Genomic DNA, 21,700 nt, shown 5'->3' with positions numbered 1-21,700 from the left:
AGCCCAGCGGCTGGAAGCCGGCGGCATCAGCTATCCCGGGACTGCATCGGGATGGCACCGGGCTCTTCCCAGTGCTTGGGGCAGGTGGCAGCCTTCTCTCCTGCATGCAAATCAGAGGCAAGGCACGCCCCCCCCCAGAAGAGCCTGGCATAGCCCCCCAGCCTGCAGCAATCCTGGGGTGCGCATAATAGCAAGAACTACACCTCCCCAGCCCCACATCCACTGCCAGTTCCTTCCACAACTGGTGTCAGCTGTTCCCGAGGCCGCTGAAGCAGGGGCTGGGATGAGTGGGAACAAGCAGAGCCCCAGGGGGTATGGGGCATGGTGCAGCTTGTCCACACTCACCCCAGCCCCTGTTGCAGCGGCCCCAGGAACAATCAACGCCAGCTGCTGGGCTGCGCCGTACCCCAAACTCCCTGGGGCTTCACTTGTCCCCACTCACCCCAGCTCCTGCTGCAGTGGCCCTGGCAGCAGCCACTGCCCACCCACTCTCCCTCCCCCCTCATTCTTGGCAGGCAATTGCCTAGTTTGATATAAAAATGTACACTGTCTACAAGATTCACACTACATACCTACATATTTATGAGAAAAGGGTTTGGTCTCTGCCTTACTGAACAACATTTACAGTATTCTGCAATTTCATTCAACGTTGGGCTACTTCTTTTATGCTTCTTACGCTCACAATTATATGACCCAATAAGCCAACAATTCCATCGCAAATACAGTGAATTTTCAGACCCCCCCCGGCCCCCCAATAATTTGGCTTCATACCCGAACTTACAAAATAGTCATGGCATTCATGGAAGTAAAAAAAGAAATCTTCTGTATCAGAGTGAAGGCAGAGACCCAAGTACAAATAAACTATGAATAAAGGTCTAGGAAACATGACTTTTGAGAAAAGTCTGGAAGAACTGGTATTATTTAGTCTACAGAAGAAAAGACCGAACGGGGTAGCTGTAATTGAAAAGTTGTTATAAAATGGACAGTGACAGACCACAAAGGACAGGGACAAGGAGCAATAGTCTGAAAATTACAAGGGAAATTAAGGCTGGATATTAGGAAGACTTCTCACTGTTCCAATGCTTAGTGACCCTCAGACAACCTCAATAGGTTGTGGAATCTCTATCCTTGGAACTATTTAAGAACAAGTTAAACAAACACTTTCTTGGAATGGTTTATACAGGGATGACTGCCTGGAGCAGGAGATCAGGGTAGATGACCTCTTAAGGTCCCTTCAAGTTCTACTTCTCTGTCAATCATGTAGAATCTAATCATAAAGAGCTGTTATTCAAGTTCTGCAATGTCATCATCAACAAGGATGCCATTATGGATGTATACATACTTGCATGCAAAAGTATGTGATCTAGGGGCTAACCTAATGCATATTATTTATAATCAATACATTATTCTATGGTGTTACTTTGTAGTTTTTGTGCACTGGACAAGATCACAGTTGAAATCTGGAAGAGTGTCCCCTGATGAAGGGTGGATGAGATACATTAGCTAAATGGTATGATGCATTATTTTATCCACTTAGCTATTCTCTATGATTAAATGGCCTAACCTTCAGAATAGCTATCTATAGCCAGAAATAGAAAGATAATGTGAACATTTTTATTTTGTCCAGGTACATGAAAACATTCAGAGTGTTTAATTTCTGTTCCAGCATGGCACAGGATTTTGGGAAGATTAGTAAATTAATTGGCTGAAAATTTTGAGCGTATGCTGGGGAAAATGCAGGGTGAGATTTTAACTTTCTTTCATCCCAAAGAAAGCTGATTAGGAAGAAAAAGCCAAAAATGTTTAAATGTCATGCTCTCTCTCCTGATTGAAGGGATGACAACTGGAAATACCTTCAGAGTGAGCTGATTAAGGAGCCCTCCCCCTGAATAAAAGAAAATAAAAAGCAAGTTTGCAGGAAAGCTCTATAAACCTCAGAAGGATGCCACTGAGGTCCCAGACATGACCCAGTTCCTTGACTGATGCATGCAATAGGATGTTAAGCAACTGATTCTGTCAAATGGAAGACAGAACAAGACTGTATAGACAGATACCGTGCTTGAGATTGTTTTAATGAAGCTGAAGGTCACCGTGTTTTCAATTAAATAAGAAATCCAGAATTTTCAAGCATCATAATTTACAGTAGGTCCAGGATATTTTGGCTTGCTTATACTGAAACCCTCTTTCCTTTTAAAAAAGAAATCTTTGTTCTGTAGCCACATCCCTTTGAGCAATCTGTCAGTGGTATTGATCACTCATCACACTACTGACTCATATTGAGTCTCTGATTCATGATGAAACCCTGATACTTTTAGGCAGCACTAATGCCAGACCAATTATTTCCCCTTCTATACATGTGCAGCTGACTAAGGGATGGTTTTACTAGAATGCTGTTCTTTTTTTCTAAATGTCAATGCATATTTTGAACCAATAATTATTAATGTGAAAGAACAATGTTATTTTATCTGGTATGTTCTTACTAAGTCTTCCCTAGTCTATACCAAAGTTCAGAGTACTCTAATTCAACCTAAACACTTCTTTAAAAGAATTTTGAACAGCAGGTGGCACCATAAAACTATAAGCCAGCAGTTCTCAATGCTTTTAGACTGAAGGCACCCCTCTGAAAATACCAGTGCTTAGCTTTCATTTATTTTCAGACTACAAATAAAACAATTGAGCAATTTTTTGTTGCAAAGAATTCCAAAAGACCACAGCAGGTTAGAGTATTTTTGATACTACAGATTCCTATTTGAAATTTCTGGGTTTGTCTTACGAATCAAGTGTAGGTGTTTGCACACCTAACAGTGCTAGTCCTGAGCAGTACCCTGGTTGCGAATCACTGCTGTAAACTATTAGCTCATACATCCTGCAATAGATTTTTCCCAGGTACCTCTCCACTATTCATCCCCCTTCTCTTCCCCCACCCAGCCTGTCTCTCACCCACTGACTCCTCAATTTACATCTTCACTGACTATCTTGTATGCATACCAGCCCAGCTTCTGGCTTCTTTACTTTTCATTCCATCCAGGAAGAGCACACACCAACTGCTGAAACTTCCTCAGCCCAATGAAGCATTTTTAAACCTGAAAGCTTGCTTTAAAAAAAAAAATAAAAAAAAATGTTTTTCCAACTATTTAAGTTGGTCTAATAAAAGATATCAGATTCACCCAAAAAACCTTGTCTGCCTTTGAAAATAAACTGACAGTTTCCTGGGTACTGAAAACTGAAGGATAAATGTGCATTCTTTTTCATAATTTATGTAGACAAATAAACTGAACAAGATGAGTATGAGAAGAAGAAATCTACAATGACACCTCCATAACACAGTATCTAAGACGTTACATCCAAATGTTGCAACCTCCTAGTATCCATACAATATCTTGTGATAGTGTACAATATGGATGAGGAGGTAGTCTGAACCATTTTCTACAGAAACAAGATTCTGTTTCTACCCAAAAGGATACCATAGCCTCAGGATGAATGACTTTAAGTCTATTAAGATACAGTCTACTTTTAAAAATACAAACCTCTAATAAATGACTTGATTAAACCATTGATCAGTAACAGAAGACAATCTATTTTTTCCCCAAAAAGGTTGCAAAGAGAACAAAAAGCTTAACTCCATCTGCTGGGGAATTATATACCTTTGTCTGACACTGAATTTGCACACAAGTACAGAAAGAAAGTGTTCTGGTTTCTCTCTAAATGCTGTATTTACCCGAATCCAACATAACTGTTAACTGAAGACAACTTAACCCAAAATTAGATTCTATACATGGAAAATGTTTTATAAAATTTTCATGTATGTATAGAACCTAATTATTGAAGGGCCTTCTTAAATATGCCCCCTGCCCACCAATGCAGCAGAGCAAGCAGCAGTAAGGGGGCAGACAGCAAGTGAGACAAGTGGCCTGACCCCTGCTCCTTGCCCTCTGCCTCTCCCTCCCTACCACTTGTTCCCCACTCCCCACCCCCCCTGCCATGGTGCCTGCCCCCGTATCTACACGCCATGGTGCCTGCCCCCTGTGCCTGCACTCCCCTCACTAACCCCATCCCACCTACCCACCCTCCCTCCCCCTCTCCCTTATCCTCCAGCTCTGACCAGTTCCAACCCTGCTCCAGTACAGGTCACGGGACATGTTAGCTCTGGACCCTGCCCAGACATGCAGTAGTGGTGGCGGCAGCAGCTGCTCGGGGGATGGGGAACAGAGGCAGTGGTGGGGGGCAAAGGGGAAGGGGCAGAGATGGTGGGGAGTGGGCAGCAGCTGTGGTTCTGACTGAGGCTAGGTCACAGCTGAGTCAGAGCCACAGCAGCTGCTTGTACTCAAATCCAATTTGAGGTGCTCCCCCTGCCTTGTTAAATGGGCAGGGGGAAACTCATCTTGGAGTACAATAAATATGGTAGGATTTGAGTTTTTGAAAAAAGCTGGGAATTGGGTTCAGCGTGACTTCATGTGAAAAATAAAAATAAATTATACCAGATTACAAACGTCAACTCACAAGCCTCTTTTTAGAGGTGGGAACTACAATAGTAACGTATCTCAAAAGTAACAATATATTAGTTATGGGTTCACAGAGAACAAAATAGTCTATGAAGGTCTAGTTGGACTTCAGGATACAGTTAAACTTGGGTCTTCTGTTCTGTTGTATCTGGTTACCAAGCCAGGGTACTTTAGGGTTGGACTTCACTAAAGGAGCTATCTCTGAGACTGAAATGCTCTGAAATACTAGAACCGTGCCTTCTCTGAGTACTAATGAAACCCATCTGCAGGCCTAAACTGAGACACTAGCTATTATGGAGAACCAGAGAGGAGTCAGATGTTTAACTATTTGCCTTATATCATAAGAAAACAGCCACTGCATTAACACAAATGAAGTATTTGCTAGTAAGTCATGACTGCATCAAAGAAGAGCCACCCGTATAATCAGTCTTACATGGCAAGCCATATGAGGAAAGGCTGAGAGATCTGGGACTTTTCAGCCTGAGGAAAAGAAGGCTGAGGGGGTACCTGGTAGCAGCTTACTGCTGCACTAGGGGAGTACATCAAGGGCTGGGAGAGCAACTGTTCACCAGGGCACCCTTGGGGAAAACCAGGAGTAATGGCCACAAACTCCTGGAAGATCGATTCAGGCTCAACATTAGGAAAAATTTCTTCACAGTCAGGTAGTCCACTCTGGAATAAGCTCCCTCCAGAGGTGGTGCAATTACCTACCCTGGAAATCTTGAAGAGAAGACGAGACACCTTGCTGGAGTCACCTGACCCCCATTTATCTTTCCTGCTTGGTGCAGGGGGCTGGACCCAATGATCTTTCAAGGTCCTTTCCAGCCTGATAATCTATGACTCATACCTAAAACATGCAAAACCTAACACCTTGGAGAATATAGAAAGGTTCACGGCATTCTTTACAGGAATCCTCTCTAATACTCCATTCTGTACAACTTTCAGTTCCATCTCCAGATACCAAAAGTGTATCCTCAATTCAAACTGGCACTTCTATGCAGCACCTCAATAGTGATTCCATAATGTTAGCGATGCCAGCTCTTTACTTGAACTACAAGAGTAACTGCTAGTTTCTATGAGTCGTACCCACTATAATGTGACTGGACATACTTTCCAAATGTAGTACAAGACAACTTGCTAAACAGTTATAGAAGGTTAGAGTTTATAAATCCTGGAGTCATTCTTTGGCTCTAAATGGGCAGCGTGGGGTAGTGGCTACAAACATGAAAGTACATACCTAAAGATTTATTAAACTAAAAGGGTAGTATGACTAAATGACTAATATTTTATTTAGATTTTATCACCATCTCTGCTGCTGTAACTTTTTTCCCTCACTTATACAAAGAAGAAACAGAAATGTTAATTCATACTTAAGTGGCTGGGTTCATGCCTTATGAACTGAAGGGGAATGACGTGTCTATCAGTATAAAAAAAATGGGCTAGAGGTAAGATTTAAATTCATGGTTTCCAGTTCAGAGAACTGTCTCCTAGTCTACGAAATATTTAAGGCTTGTCCGATTTAGGCACCCTCTGCTTCTTCCCCCTGCCCCTGGTACTGTCATCACAAATCCTATGTTGATTATAGTCCATTATAAACTGCATTGAGGGTGAACAGCATCACAGTTTAAACATACTGGCTTCATACTGACATTTAAAGTCGGTAATATTTAAAACATAAGAATAAATGAGAAAAATATATTTTAATTTGTGTATTGGATTAACACGAGGCAAAAAAAAACAATAAAAAAATCAGATGCTAGAAGCTAATGTTTTGCCCAAAGGAATGCTTTAAAAATATTGTATGTTAGCGTATAGAAGCTATGCATTGTCTGGGTGAAGGACAGCTTTTGTGTAATAGAATCACAAACTCCCAGAGGCTCCCTGGTTACACATCCAAGATGGGAAAGAAGACTGTTTAGCACCATCCTCCAGCTTCTTTCATAGGCAACAGCATATGCTCTTCTTCTTTATGTCTAGAGAGGTATAAGCTTTCATAGGCAACAGCATACTTTATTAGATGCTATAAATAGACTTGCAGAGAGCAAAGGTACTAAATAGAAAGGAAAACAATTTAAATACCATATTTACTCAAATATAAGATGAGGATTTTTCTCTAGTCAACATGGCGGAAGCCCCTTGTCTTACATTTGCATACAAGGAAACTTAATTAAGTACACACTCTCTTTCTTAACTGCTTCTAAAAGCAGTATGTGCTCAGTAATGGAAACCAACTATAAAGTTGATTAAATGCAGCTAACACAAAGTACCTGGCCCATATTAGGCAAACATGCTGATGGGAACCTGCTTTTTTTAAAATTTCATTTCCAAGGCCAAATCAGTTCCAAATTAAGTTCCAAATTTAGACTAAGCAGAGCTCAATTGTTCAAGTCTGTGTGGCACTACCACCAGTAAATATCCTACCTCCTAGACTCTTCAGTCTGGGACTTCAGACACTCCCAAATCCATGGCAGGCATTCTACATGCAAACCCCAAGCCCAGAGGCCTTGGAGTTCAGATGCCCCCTGAAGAATGAAGTAGCAAGCTCAAGGGAAAGCCTGAGAACAATCCCTCATCACCTTTTTTTTTTTGTAAAAAGAAAAATAAAAAAAATACACACACACACACACACACACACTCTATCTTTCCAATATTCAAGCATGTACACCATTACAGTATACCCATTACAACACACACATCTGCACTCCTGTTAGAATTCTCGCACCCATGTTCCCACACACCCATCCACATTCTCTTCACTGTTACAATTATGCTGGCCTGCCTCTGCCTTCTATTCCTTTCTTTAGTCTCTGGTCTTTAGTATGTGTTTGCTGCTGCTCACTCTGTTGTTGCTGTCCTCATTGTCATCACCATCTTCTTTTCCTCTGCTGCCCTTGTTGTTTGATCCACTTTCTTCTTTGTTCTCCCTGACTTCTTCCACATTGTCACTGCTATCTTCCCCGGGGGGTTGTCTTTAAACAGTCTGTGCCAATGGTTCCTCTGACAGATGATCTTTGTCAACTCTTCACTGTCCTGTCCAATCATCTTCTGGGAGTAGGTCTGCAGCTTGCTCAGTCCCATTTTAACACAGTCTTCGACTGACAGCTTTGTGTGTCAGTACTTCAGCACGTTCCTGATCTTCCACAGGGTCCTCCTGACCCAGAAGACAAACCAACCAAAGTGTAATGATGGATACACCTATTCTTTGGTCAGATGACCATACAGCGCTGCCTCTCTGGTCATGGTTTTGACCCCTGTCACCACCCAGTGGAGCTGGTTTACTTTCTCCCACACCGCCTTGGTGTATATGCAGAACCACAGGAGACAGTCAATGGTATCTGCTTTCCAGGGGCAGGTTTCCTTGGGGCAGTTGGATTGGCTTCTCTGGCCTTCTCTGCATCTCAGAGCCTGCATGGGGAGTGCCTGGTGGGCTACTTGCTAGTTCAAGTCTTTGTGGTCTTTCTGTAGGCCCTTGCGGAAGATTCACATCCACAGGGCCTGGCAGCCATCACCAGGAAGCAGGTCCATGGTCAACAGTCTGTCGTCATCTCTGACAGCCTCCCGCAACTTCCGGTACCTGGTCATGGTTGTAGACACTTCTTTGAACAGGTCATACTCGCTCCGGAAAATGTCCAAGATTTTGTAGAACTATAACTGCTCCATGGTCTCCGGTTGGGCAGTATGTATACCTGCCACTGACTCAGCAGATACCCTGCATAGTATTTGACAAAGCAGTCTGTTTTTGTTTCTGAACTGGTTGCCAGTTTGCAGATGTGGCTTGTACACTGTCCCAGCCCAGCACCATAAATTGTGGGAGTGCAACCAATCTGAATAAATAATATAGAAGTTCCCACTGCATTCAACCCCCCTCTTTTCAAGTCATGGTGAGCCACCACACTGCATATGTTTTGACTTCCTCATCACTCCCACAATGAGCTATGCCTTTCTTTCGCATTTCAATGATTCCTGTTTCTTCATCAGCCTTAAATATCTGGCAAACATCACCAAACAGGGCCCCAAAACAGTTCTCCCAGAACCCCTATCAGGTACTCTCTCAGCGTATTCCATATGATTACTGTGGCCCTGCCCTCCATGAGGTGAAGTCAGATCTACTTACAAGTTTTTGATGGATCCTAGGGCTTCTGGCAAGAACACCTGGTTTCAGTCACAGCAGAGGGCTAATTAGCACATTCATCTATTTTTTGGTGGGGGAGGATATTTGGAGTATACACGCATACTAAGCAGGGCTGAGCTGTGGAATCACCATGGCTTGAAACACTGTCGACTCTGCTGGGGCCCAGCCAAATGAACTATATGGTAAATCATGAATCTTTTAGCTTTGGACTAATATCATGCAGTTTGTATTATATATAAGTAGGTGCTAAAGTGCTGCTTAAAAGTGTGCTTATGGAGTACCTGTGCTAAAACTTGCAACAGTTTTTAAGAAAGGTAAAATGCATTAACTGTAGATGAACTAAGTCCACTTTTATTATATACAAATTGCTATAGCTATATTTATTCTGAGGTCTTTTTTTTCCAAGTTTGCTCCTCACTTCCATGTGCTCAGGGAAAGCAGGGTCTGACAGTAAAGGTGGGGGAGGACCACTCGGCAGGGGGAAAAAGTTGGGGTGGCACAGGGCAAAGGGGCTACTTGAGCCCCCATATTTATTCTAATTATTGGAGTTTTGTCTTGAATTCGTCCCCTTCCCACTGAAATAGCTGGGAAAATAAATCCAGGTAATGGGACAAGAATCCAGTTTCTGTTGAGACCACACTTAATACAATCCAGTCAGTGGATGATTTTTTTGTTCTACAATTTCATATACAAGGTGAGTTTTAATCATCCATAGGCTGGATTATGTTAACTATGGTCTCAAAAGAGCCTGGATTTTCATCTCCACTTCTGTCCAGTGAATAGTCCCATTCCTTAGAACTGGGAAAGGGCTCATACAGGATAGATGCTATGAATAAAATCTCTTGAAGTATTAAGGTTCTGAAAAAGGGAAGGAAAATGTGTGGTGGGTTAACAGTGGGAGTTCTTGTGCCCGTCCTTTTCCTATCAGGACAGATACAGAAGACTACGAGAATAAAAGTATGGCCTTCTACACAAGGCCTAGTTCAGCAGCAAATGAGCCCATTAGCAGACAGAAACTCCTACAAACTCAACTTTTCTCCATCCGAGTCTTACTGAAAGATAAACTGAGAAGTCTTAGGAGACTGGGGAAGAATTTGGAAAGCCAACTGCTCATTATCATGTTTCCTACCTTACAAGATTTATGTCTCTAGTATGAGGAATCCCATACAGATTGGGAACTTCTTTGTGGAAATTGGGATGGACCCAGTTGAACTTTTTGTTGCCAAGGGTAGAAGATGCTTGAACAGCAGAAAGGACTATTATCAATAGCTATGATATTTTTTCGCATACCACATGCCCCCATATAAGACACGCACCTTGTTTTTGGGATAGCAGAATGAATTAAAAAAAAAGTTGCTGCTTTTTTTTTTGTTTTGTTTTTTTTAATTATGATCATATACAGCAGGGACAGAGCCTAATCTTCAGCTCATTCAGCCATGCCTTTCCTGCTCAGGCAACAGTTTCAGTTTTAACTTTCAGAGCTGAACTGTTAGCCAGAAGCTGAAACTGTAGGCATTGCTGCAGACTAGACGCCATGGGCAGATCTACTCTGCATGTATTCTTTCACCTCTTCTGACAATATATCAACAAGGAACTGTGCCTGCTCTTTCTCCAGCAGTGGTAATTAACAAGATAGAAATAACCTAAATCAAACAACTGGGTCTAAAATGGAACAAGGAGTATCCTGGATTAAATAACGAAAGTCATCCATCAGTAACTACTGATCTTCAAAAATTGTCTCCGTCTTCAGAGAACCTTCCAAGCTGTGTCTGCGGGGGAAGGATATTCATACACCCAGTGAGTCATCAAATCCTTGGATCTAAAGCTACTCAAGAAAGTGTACCCACTACTTGCCTCAATTTATTCAATTCATGAATTACACAGAGAACTCCCAAGGCAGAGGGAAAGGTGGACAGGAAGGATAAATACATCTCCGCAACACATGAAGAACAAGAAAGTTGCCAATGAATAACCTCTCTGTCTTCTTTCATTGCCAACACGCATTCCCACCCTATCTTTTCTGAATTTAGATTCTAAGTTCAGTGATTTTTCAACAGGGATGCCACTAAATTAAAAAAAAAAAAGTTATGAAGAGCTACCTGAAGGCTAAAAAGTTGAGAAACTCTTCTGTAGAATGTAAGAACCATAGCTAGATAGATTTTTAAGGATGCCAGAATGAGATTTTCAGAAACAGCAAGAAGTCCAATTTACCAGAGATCCCTGTCGTGAAAGGAATAAGATGCTTTCCCTTGAGTCAGATGAAAAATATCTTCTACTTTTGAGTATATCACTTCAGGGGGTCTTTGAGAAGGTCTTTAGTGCCAGACCAAGATTTATATTCTTCTCTTCTCCTTAGAAGGGACAACAATCAGTGCAGAATCATGTGCTAAAACAGTAAAGAGAAGAAGCTTGCACTGACTTTTCAACAGACCTAGTGGTCACCTGCTCTGTCTCTAGTTCAGTTTTTTCCATGAAGAGGAACCTGAGGCATACATGTGTCCTCTTAAGGGACCTAGGAGGGACTCTACCAGGCAGATGCTGCTGTTGAAAGCATTGTATCAAATCTTTTCTGATTCCTCTCCACGTGGTAAAGCTGTTACAGACCCCACACTTGAGCCCAGTGCCAATGCCAGTGCCAGTCAGTGCTGCTTCTGGAGCAGATGAGTCAGTCCACTAAATTGTTTTGTTACATGAAAGAGATTTTTCCAATAATGCACAGAACTGTGATCTTCTGGAGGCTTAACAGCCTTTAGACACCCCCTTCCCCCATATTAAAGTTGAGAGCCACAGCAGGTCTGGGGGATAAATGCCTTAGGCATACTAGGTCAGGAATTACTTTCCCCAGGAAAATCAAGCTATGTATGTGGGTACTGCCAGAAATGTGGGGAATTTCTTGATGCCCTTTCATGGTTCTGGCATAGGCAAATGCCAGTACTGAAGCCAAGCCCTGATATTATATTACCTACATAAACATTTAAAAAAGAATTGACTACAAATTGGGCTAGTTAAACGTAACTAGGAAAACAAGCACACAGTATAGCGCTGCTTCTGCTCTCCTTGTAATAGGAAAAGAAATGAGATGGTGAAGATGTGCACTCCCTTCTAGAGACTTAGGCTGCCTACAAGTGTGTTGGTTTGCATACTATTTAGAATGTGTCAGAACAGACTCTGGGTTGCCTCACCATCATGTGTATTAAGCCCCCCCACATTTTAAAATCCCCACAGGGGTGCTTTAACTAAAGCTAATCAAATGAGCTTTAAAAGTGCCCCCGTGGCCATTTTAAAATGTGGGGGACTTAATACATGTGACTGTGTTCTAATTAGAGCAGCTGTCAGGGAACCACACTTATTAAAACGGCCCCTCCCCACTCTTGACTATATGTATAGGCACCCTTAGGTGCTGAACATGACATCTCAGAGAAATCCACATGTATCCCCTTGCCCCCGAAATTACAAGATTGTTTGTGAGGTCAGCTGTACCAGGAGTAGGAATACAGAGGTACTTGAAAAAGAAAATTGATCTTAGCAGAGATCTCATTTACAAGAAGGGCTTTTATACTACAGAACACATTCAAATGCATGAAAAATTTTCCTTATTTATTTTTTATACTATACATCTTTCACATATTACTGCTAGTCTTCTATAATGATGATTATGATGCCTACTGCTCCTGACTAGTATAAAGGGCAAGCATACAAAACTTACATGAACGCACACTAGTCAACATTAGTACAACACTAGTCAGTGTGCGTCTTTCAGCACGCAGACTCTGCCCAACATACCAAAACTAGGGGTAAAATATTCAGAAGCCTTCAAGTGAACGGGAAGAATATGAATAATAAAGCAAACTGAAAACATGCCATCCATTGTATTGTACACAGAAAAACCTTATTACTTACAGTTGGAATGCATATCTTGCTCAAGGGATTGCCATCCAGTAAATATGATCCATTGAATGTCACATATTCATCATAATACTGAGGTGCCTGAGGGATAACACTACATAATAGTTTACGCTTTTCTTCTATCTTTTTCCTTATGTGTAAATATTCAAAATATGGATTTGCTCTCTCCGAACTGTATGGCTGAATCTCTTCAAGTTTCAGGGAATCTACAACAGCTGCCAGAGATTGCTGTGTTTTCTCTTTAGCTTGAAGTAAAGAGGGATTCACTTGTACAGGCTGAGGTACACGTGACACTTTTCTTTTACGTGGATGGTGGACCTGAGCATCATCTTCCTCAGTTAATCTTATCCTTCCTTTCAGAGATGCAGACGATTCAGATTCTTTTTCTGATGTTTGTGGGCAGCCAACAAGATTTTGCTTACTCTGGTTAGCAAGCATATTTGCTCTATTTCTAGTAATTCTTTGAGGAACTTCTTGCTGCTCTGCCTTATGATCCTCAGTTTCTTCTACTTCTAGCTTAATGGTTTCATTGTATTTATGCACATCTTCCTGTGCAGTGTGTTGTGAACCATTTTCAAAGTGAGATAAAGGGTACTGTGGTAGATCATCTGCCAAAATAATTTCCCCACTATCTACAGAGCAATTTTTTTTATTAGCAGATTCACTCATAATTCCTTTTGGTATGCCTGTATTTAGTTCACATAGATCAATGTCAGTTCTATTATTAACCTCATGAGTTGAAACAAAATTTTCTTGTTGGACCTTTTCATTTCTGATTTCTTGAGATTCAGCTGTGCTACTATCCACTTCATCAGCTTGAGAATTCTTGTAAACAAGCTTATTGAAGGTATATGAATTTGCATTTAATTGTGAACCACTATTTGTAGTAACATCCTTTTCAGACAATAACACACAGAGAGTATTTGCTCTTTCAAAATTCTGTGAAACACTCCTTGTGGAGCTCTCAGGATATACATTTATATGTACATCAGCCTTTTTAATATTTGAGGGGAATAAGGCGTTTTCAGTCTCTTTTGTACTACTACTGTCTGTATCCAAAGTAGAATTGGTTATCTGAATTATGTTTTGTTGCTGTTGCACAAACATTGGCTCTTGATTGCTAATACCTAGTAAAGATGTATTTTTGGATGGACACTCTGTATCTGGAGGTGGCTGGATATGCAAAGAGTTGGGTGATTGTGAAGGCAAAAATGATGCAGATTCCTGAAAACTGGAACTTCCCATAATTTCAGCATGTTGAGGTAAAAAGTCAGACAATTTCTGCTCTTTAACTGTCCTGTTTTCAGAATTATACAATGCTGCAACAGTATTAGTATCTTGTTCTGACACCCCGGAACCCGAGCAGTTAAACTCATTGTTTAGAGAATTAAGTCTGTCAAAAGGCACATCCCATGGTTTAGGTTGCTGAGTCATACTACTCTGATTACACAGCTCTAAATGCACATGATTTTCTTCTGAAGGGCTCATCTGAGCAGTAGTTTTAATAATATTTATATCTGATGTAACAATCTTGTTGCAACCACTTCTAGACGGAGAAGATGCAAAACTGGAATGCAAATTAGATGTACTATTTGGAAAATCCCTTTCAGGTAAACTAGAAGGTATTTCATGTTTGGGGGAACTGCAAACATGACTTGGAGCTGCTAACAGAACATTCTGATTATTTTCTTCAGACAGTCGAGGCTGTTTTGTATGTTCAGGAATAACAGCAGGCATACTACACCTTCGTACTTCTACAACAGGTCTACAGTCACTTAAAACCAGTTTAACATCTTCAACAGAAGCTGATCTAATATAGGTTGGTGGAAGTCTATTTGCAAAAGGTGGCTTAATGCGGTCTGGCAACTCTGCAAGGCTATCAGTCTCCCTTTCAAGGAGGGCTGGTGATTTGGCACTAACCAAAAATGGTGATTGTGTAAAGGACATTTGGGAATCAGAACCTTCAAGCATGAAATCTGAATCATATTCAACTACGGGTCTTGGAGTAGTTACTATAGTATGGCATGAATCTTCTGAACTAGCAACTGAAATCATGGAAACTGATCTGGAGCTTAGACCTGTCTTTTCACTTTCTGATTTAGGGGATCTGTTGAAGCTACTGTCTAAAACTAATGACAACTTTCCAGTGTTTAAGTTCTTTGTGTCCACAGACTGTGATCTACCACTTGTAGCATCTTTCAGCTGCTTTTCTTTCATGTAAACGTCTGACAGCTCTGAGCTTTTTGAACGAATCAGCTCTTTGTTTTTTGAGTCAGTTACCAAATGTTTTGTTCTCTCCTTATCTTTTATCTTGTTAAGTTCTAAAGAGGACCGATTCCTTAATCTTTCCTTTTCCTTTTGTTTAATTTTTTCTTTATGTTTCCTATGCCACTGTTCAATTTCCAGATCTTTAAGGCTAAGCATTCTTTCAAAACTAGTTTGCATTAAATCATCATTTACTAATCGTTTTTCCTTAGGTCGAGTATCCTTTGGTGCTGGTGATGATTTAGGTTTAGGTTTCTCAGGTTCAAGTTTCAGTTTAAGTAAATTATTTTGCTGAGTTTTATCTTTATGCTTGTCTCGTTCTTTGTATCGATCTATATCTTTATCCTTTTTATCTTTCTCTCTTCCATCTGGAGTTTTCAGCAATTCATCTTTTACTTTCTCTTTCAAGGACAAAAATTTTTCATGCATTGCCTTACTACTTTCTGTAGTATTACATCTCCTTTCGTCTTGCAAGTGCTTAGAGCTAGCTACAGCAAAGCTATCTTTATCTCTGGATTTTTCCTTTTTTTCAAGCTCTCTGTCTTTATTTTTACCTTTTTCTGGTTTACCATATTCACCATCTTTTTCCGATTGTTTAACTTTTCTCTCTATACAGTGTTTTTCTTTGCTTTCAATCTTTTCTTTATCATATTTTTTATCAAGTTTTTCTTTGCTTCTTTCTTTTTCATCTAGCTTTTTAACAGTACCAAAACTTTTTATCTTATCATTTTCTTTATGGCATTTGTCCACTTGCTGGGAATTTGGTTTTTCCTTTGCTTTTTCTATACATTCATTTAGTTCTGTTTTCTCTTTTTCTGGCTTATATTCATGTTTTATCTTTTTTTCTTTATCTACATTTTTTCTTTCCATCTTCTCAGTGTCTTTTTCTTTAACCAAGGCTCGCTTTTCAACTTTCTCTTTATTTTCCTTAAAGTTTTTTTCCTGCTTTTCAGTATCCACTTCTTTTTCTACTAGATGCGTGCTAGTTGGCTCATCTTTAAGATCTGCACTTAAGCAAAGCAGTTCTGTTTCTTTATCTGTGAACATGACTTCTCTTTCTTCTTTTATATCTTTGATTTTTTCTTCTTTAAATAATCTCTCATTTTCCTTTTTGTTTTTTTCTCTCTCTTTCTCCTCCTTTAAACTTCTCTCTTTCTGGAAGTGTCTCTCCTTTCCTAATTTATCTTCTTTTGCTGTAGTTTTTTCCAACTTGGATTTTTTGTCTGAGGACTGAGGTTCATGTTCTGTGTTTAACAATATATCTTCAGTTTCATCACTTTTAAAAAAATTCTCTTTCCAAAATTCTCTATCAAATTCAATATTTCTTTGGACCTCTTTAGCATTATCTTTGTGCTTATGTTTCTCCTTTTCCCCCTCTTGTTCTTTTTTGTGTTTGTCCTTTTCTCTTTCTTTATGCTTCAGCTTATGCTTTTTAAGAGCTTTGCCTTCCTTATCAATTTTTTTCAGCATACAGTCTGAATTTTCAAATGTTGGACTATTATCTTCATCTTTAATTTTAGGACTAGATTTTTCTCCAAAATCTAACTGAAACTCTTTCTGGTGATGTTTGCTTTTTTCTTTATGTTTGCAAGATTTTCCACTAGAACTTTCCATTAGGTATTCAGAATCTGTATTATGATCATACCGAACTAACTCGGACTGTAATGTGATTTCAGAACCTCCTGGTGATAAGCATATTTTAGTGTTTTCTTGCTTTAGTGGTGTTGACTGCTTTTCACTTAATCCACAGGGATGCTTGGGAGATTTTCCAGCAGTGATATGAAACAACTGTAATGAAGAATCTTCTTTTGGGCTGAAAGACTTTTTAAAAGTTTCCTCCTCTCTGGCTTTATCTAAAGAATCTAATCCAGGACTAGCTAGGTTTGTTACTCTAGCATTTTCTTTTTCTTGCTTTAGCTCTTGATTTTCTTTATTTTTACTCTGATTTTTTAATTTCCTTTTAACTTTCCCTTTTTGCTTGTGTTCACTTGAAACAATATATTCTTTCTTCATTCTTACATCAGAGTTCGAAGTTTCTGAGATAGAACAAGGAGAGACAATCTTTTTGTCCTGAAGAATTTCTTCATCTGAACTTTCAGAACTTGAGTACAAAACTCTCGATGGCTTCTGTTTTTTACTTTTAAATGATTTTGGAAAAACAACTTTTTCTTGTTTTACAAATAAATTATTCTTTTCTACTTCAGACTCATCCTCTTTCCTTAGATCCTTTCTAAGAATATGTCTGTCATCAATCATTTTTTTAATTTCATCTTCATCATCATCTTTAAACTCATATTCATCAAGAGCAGATGAAACTGGTGCCTTACTAGGGACCATCTGTTTGTTGTCACTGACTAGAGATTCTTTCTCTACTTCTGAATCAGCATTCCCCTCTACACTGGAAGGATTTACAGATGGAGCTTCTTCAGAATCTAGATTGAGAACACAAAAACAAACAAACAAGGTTGAGAGACTGAAGAGAAAAAAAACCTTCACATTTTAGTTAAGGACAAAATATCTCAGTTTACAGATAAATAACAGTATTATTAAAGGGCAAAACGAAACAGCACTTAAGACTTCACCATAACTATTTCAGTGCTGTCACACAATATGCTACTCTAGGCCAAGGGTTTTAAACTAGGTGTTTACTGTCACTGGTCTAGTTCATTGGTGCTCTGTCTCCAGCCTGCAGGTTTCATAAGGACTGCAAGGGCCACTTAATGTCATTCAGCCCAGAGGGCCAGAAATTTGGTGGTGGGGAAGTAGTGGCAGAGTTAATTGCCACTCCTCTGCTATCAAATTTCTGGACCCATGGGGAGCCCTGTGGGCCACATGTGGCCCTGTGTGTTAAGATGCGCTGGTGTGGGTTGCTCTGCATAGAATCATAGAAAACTAAGGTTGGAAGGGAACTCAGGAGGTCATCTAGTCCAACCCCCTGTTCAAAGCAGGACCATCCCCAACTAGATCATTCAAGTCAGGGTGTTTTTGAGTCAGGCCTTAAAAACCTCCAAGATTGGAGATTCCACCACCTCTCTAGGTAACCCATTCCAGTGCTTCACCACCCCCCTAGCAAGACAGTTTTTCTTAATATCCAACCTAAACCTCCCTTCTGCAACTTGAGACCATTGCTCCTTGTTCCGTCATCTACCACCACTCAAAACAGTCTAACTGCATCCTCTTTGGAATTAACCTTCAGGTAAAGACTGCTATCAAATCCCACCTAAATGCGTAGGTTCAGGCCAATAATCTTTTTCACCAGCTGTTGAGATTTTTCTCACAAAGCATCAATAGGAATAGGGAGCTTTTTTGAGTGAATTACCCACTGGAACTCTGAGAACCTATATATCCCATCACTCATCATATTGTGCACAACTTGGCACAACCAGTCACTGCAGTATAAATGTACAGGCTAATAATGCAGAGGCTGCTGTTATTTGAAGGGTTGAACTGTGTGCAAATGTTTTAACTGCCCCTTATATTCATTTTTAGGGAATGTTAGATGTTAACTTATGAAAACCTGTAACAGAAAATCATAAAAAGAGTTTTTGACATTAGTTCTAAAATCCTGCGACGTTGATGCTTTCCATCAAGCCCAAGTTAAATTTTATTTCACAACAGCCTACCTGGTCTGGAGAAGAAAATTTTAACATTCTATTCCTTTGATGCTGTAGGTTCATACTTTATATGCACATTAAAGAAATGACAAGTGCTTTTCCAGGAAGCTTATAATCTAAGTTAGAAATAATAAAGCAACAGAATACAAAAACTATGGCATGGAGGTAGAGACAAGAGAGAACAATCTCAAAGGAAAGCTTATTATATAAACATCTTGTCAGTTACTTTTATAGAAGTTAAATATATTACAATGTAGGCATGTCCACTGGTGTAACTAAGTCTTAAAAGGTTCACACTTGGTGTCTCAAAAGACCCTCAAACAATTAAAGAAGCTAATTTTGGATAAAATGGAGAAAGCAATTAATTAGAGGGATCTCAAATGGCTAAAACATCTACAGTTGAAAGACTTCCTTAAGTCTTGCTGAAATAACTATATCTAAACAAAAGCAATTAAAATAAACTGACTAAAATCCATAGTGGAAAACAAATCAGACTCTTTATGTGAATATTAACTAAAATACATAGCTAATTATATAATTTATCAAAACATTGCTTTAAGTCATTTCTCTTTCGTTTTGAATATATCGAAATGAAAGAGAAATGACTTAAAACAATTATTGGCCACTTAAATGCAATGACTTAAAGCAATTATTATCTTGCCACTCAATTATACACCACATTTTTTCACTCCTCTCTTCCTACAGGAGACACCCATGTCCATCTAGGAATATTAATCAAATACTCAATTCCAGTATACAGTATAACCTGGATTCTTTTCCATGGTTAGGTTCCTAATCCCTCTACAAATACAAGAGCTTGAAAACTATCTGGAAGTATATACAGCAAGAGCAGGTCTCCTGCAGAAGCCTTTACTTCAAAAGGCACTACTTCTCTAATCAGCTGTGCAGGACCACTGATGAACTCCAGCTGACTGGAGCTCACCCTCTATTAAAAGCCAAGTGAGACACCCTTTGTAAAGTAACAGCCAACAGCTAAGTGTCCCATTCTTAATTCAATGGCTCACTACAAATTAAGCATGGTGCAAAACATTTGTATATGAAAAGTCCAGGTCTTGATTACTATAATTTCCCCTGGGGCTTGGAAAGTATAATATTAGTACTCTGGTAACAAATTACTTTCAAACCCATAAATCTCAGTAACGCAGTGACAAGGAGCCAGAAGCCCCTGTTACTTTAAGTAAGGACTGCAGGATGCCATGCCTGCTATGTGAGGCTGCAGCAGAGGAGCACAGGCTGGTCATTAGGCAAAGGGGAAACCCGTGTGTGTGGCTGGGGGAGTCACATGACTGAAAGGAGTGAGGCTTAGAGGAATATAAGCCCAGGGCTTGAGGCAAGGCAGGCAGTGTGGCCTTACAAGCTGCAGGAAGCAGAGCTCCAGGGAGAGAGGGGCTGAAAGAACCAGTCTGGCAAGCACCCAAGCACTCAAGATTGCTGGGAGGTGAGAGCCCAAAGGGAGGTAGGGCTTGCAGGGTGGCATAAACCCAGAGTGGGGCAGAGTTTTTGTTAGAAGTGGTTATTTGTATTTAAGTTCTGTTTTAAGTTGATATCAGAAGACCAGATTGTGGCTATGGGGGCAGCATGGAGGCCATAGGCGCACCTCAGAAGTACCCTGCATAGAGCCTTGTAGGGGTCTGGGACCATAAGGGAGAAGCTTGGCAGCACGAGAACAGCCTCTCTCAAGTGAGGGTCCCAAGGGGCTGGGTGCTATGCAATCAGCCTTGCTCAAGTCAGGGACCCCAGGGGGCTGAGAAAAAAAGAGCAGCCTTGTCTGGGTCCAGGACTCCAGTGGGCCCCAGGTCCAGAGAAGGGCGAGACCAGAGCCAGGGCCCAGAAGCCAAGGTCTGGGGCAGTGGGCCTAGGCTGAGGGGCACACAACCAGAAAAAAAGGTGCCGAAGCCAGGAATGCTGAAGCCCCCACAAAGGTTTGAGGTCTGAGGGGACCAAGTCTTATGGTAAGGCCAAGGGGACCCTCCAAAGTGATCAATTACTGTCTGCAAAGCATGGGCATGACTACATGGGAAGAAGGAGGTCACAAATGCAGCCCAAAAGGTGCCTGGTGCCCCAAGACACAGCAGGGCCAAGTGTGCTACAGTTTAGTGCCCTAAAGGGCAAACCTGAGGCTGACTGGTTGAGGACTTGGGTCTCACTTTGGGACTGTGGGACAGCCTCCTTATACTATGTAAGATGCATCAAGGCATGGCAGGCTTGGTTAAAGAGGAAGGGTACTCTAAGGAGTCAGAGGGGGGAGTAGGAGTCACTAGGTCACCATGGGGCGTCACAGCCACCCTTCGGGCCAAGACCTTGTTACATACATTCAACATTTTACACCACCGTTTAATCCTCAAATGGTTCTTTCTGACTTAGAAAGTTACTTGTTCAGAACTCGCACAAGGCATATTCTTGTCACCAGTGTGACTGAAGGCCACATTTCAAGCCTCTTTTGAAAGCACAGGGGCACTAGATTTGCTCAATGTTATTGGGCATATAGGGTCTTTTTTTTTAGCGTGGACAAAAAAATAGTTTCCTCTACCTTGCTAAGAGAAACAACCAAACCATTACAAAAAATAAACACGTGTAGCAGGGTTGGGCAAAATGTGGCCTGGGGGCTGGATGCGGCCCACCAGGCCATTCTATCCGGCCCGCGAGGCCCCTAAAAAAATTTAGAAAATTAACATTAATTTGCTCTGAGCTGCCTGTCATGCGGCCCTCGATGGCTTGCCGAAACTCAGTGAGCGGCCCTCTGGCCAAAATAACTGCTTGCCCCTGAAGTGTAGACGCACAACATGAAATAATTAATAGGGGTACACATTTTGAGAATTTTTGAGCCAATACCAGTGGCTGTTTAAGAAACCATACTGGCCGATACCAATCCGATTCCAATATGCAGCCAGGTGTGGAGTCTGGTGTGGAGGAAGGAGTGGGGGGAAGGAAGGGGCATGGCGGGGGGCAGATTGAGGCCCCCCACAATGAGGGAGGGAGTGAGGCAGGGGCAGATGCTGCTCAGCCAGAGTGGGGCAGGGTGCAGGACAGAGCCACAAGTGGCTTGTCTGGGGGGCTGCGGTTCCCATCACTGCACACACCCCAGGAGGGCAAGGGGGACGCATACCCCTGGATCTGTGCGAAAGGCAGGGTGGGCTGCTGCTGCAGGCTGGGGTGGTGTCAGGCTCTTTCTGGCAGGGGGCTGGGCCAAGCTGTGCTCAGGGCAGGGGGTGACAGTTCTGGGAGAGGGGCTATGGGGGGGCTGCACCCACCCCAAAATT

General features: G+C 41.2%; 1 protein-coding gene across 4 annotated transcripts in view; it reads right to left on the bottom strand.

Annotated features, from left to right (window-relative positions):
- The window catches only part of ANKRD12 (ankyrin repeat domain 12), a 127,103-nt gene that overhangs the window by 13,128 nt on the left and 92,275 nt on the right, over positions 1–21,700 (bottom strand). For all 4 annotated transcript variants that reach the window (XM_006023661.3, XM_025204248.1, XM_006023662.3 and 1 more), the window contains one exon: positions 12,535–17,237. In XM_006023661.3, coding sequence (XP_006023723.1) covers positions 12,535–17,237 — 4,703 coding nt within the window. The remainder of the gene's footprint in view (positions 1–12,534; positions 17,238–21,700) is intronic.

Source organism: Alligator sinensis, unplaced genomic scaffold, assembly GCF_000455745.1.
Source record: "Alligator sinensis unplaced genomic scaffold, ASM45574v1 scaffold597_1, whole genome shotgun sequence".
NCBI lineage: Eukaryota > Metazoa > Chordata > Crocodylia > Alligatoridae > Alligator > Alligator sinensis.
This window is presented reverse-complemented; position numbering and strand designations above follow the sequence as displayed.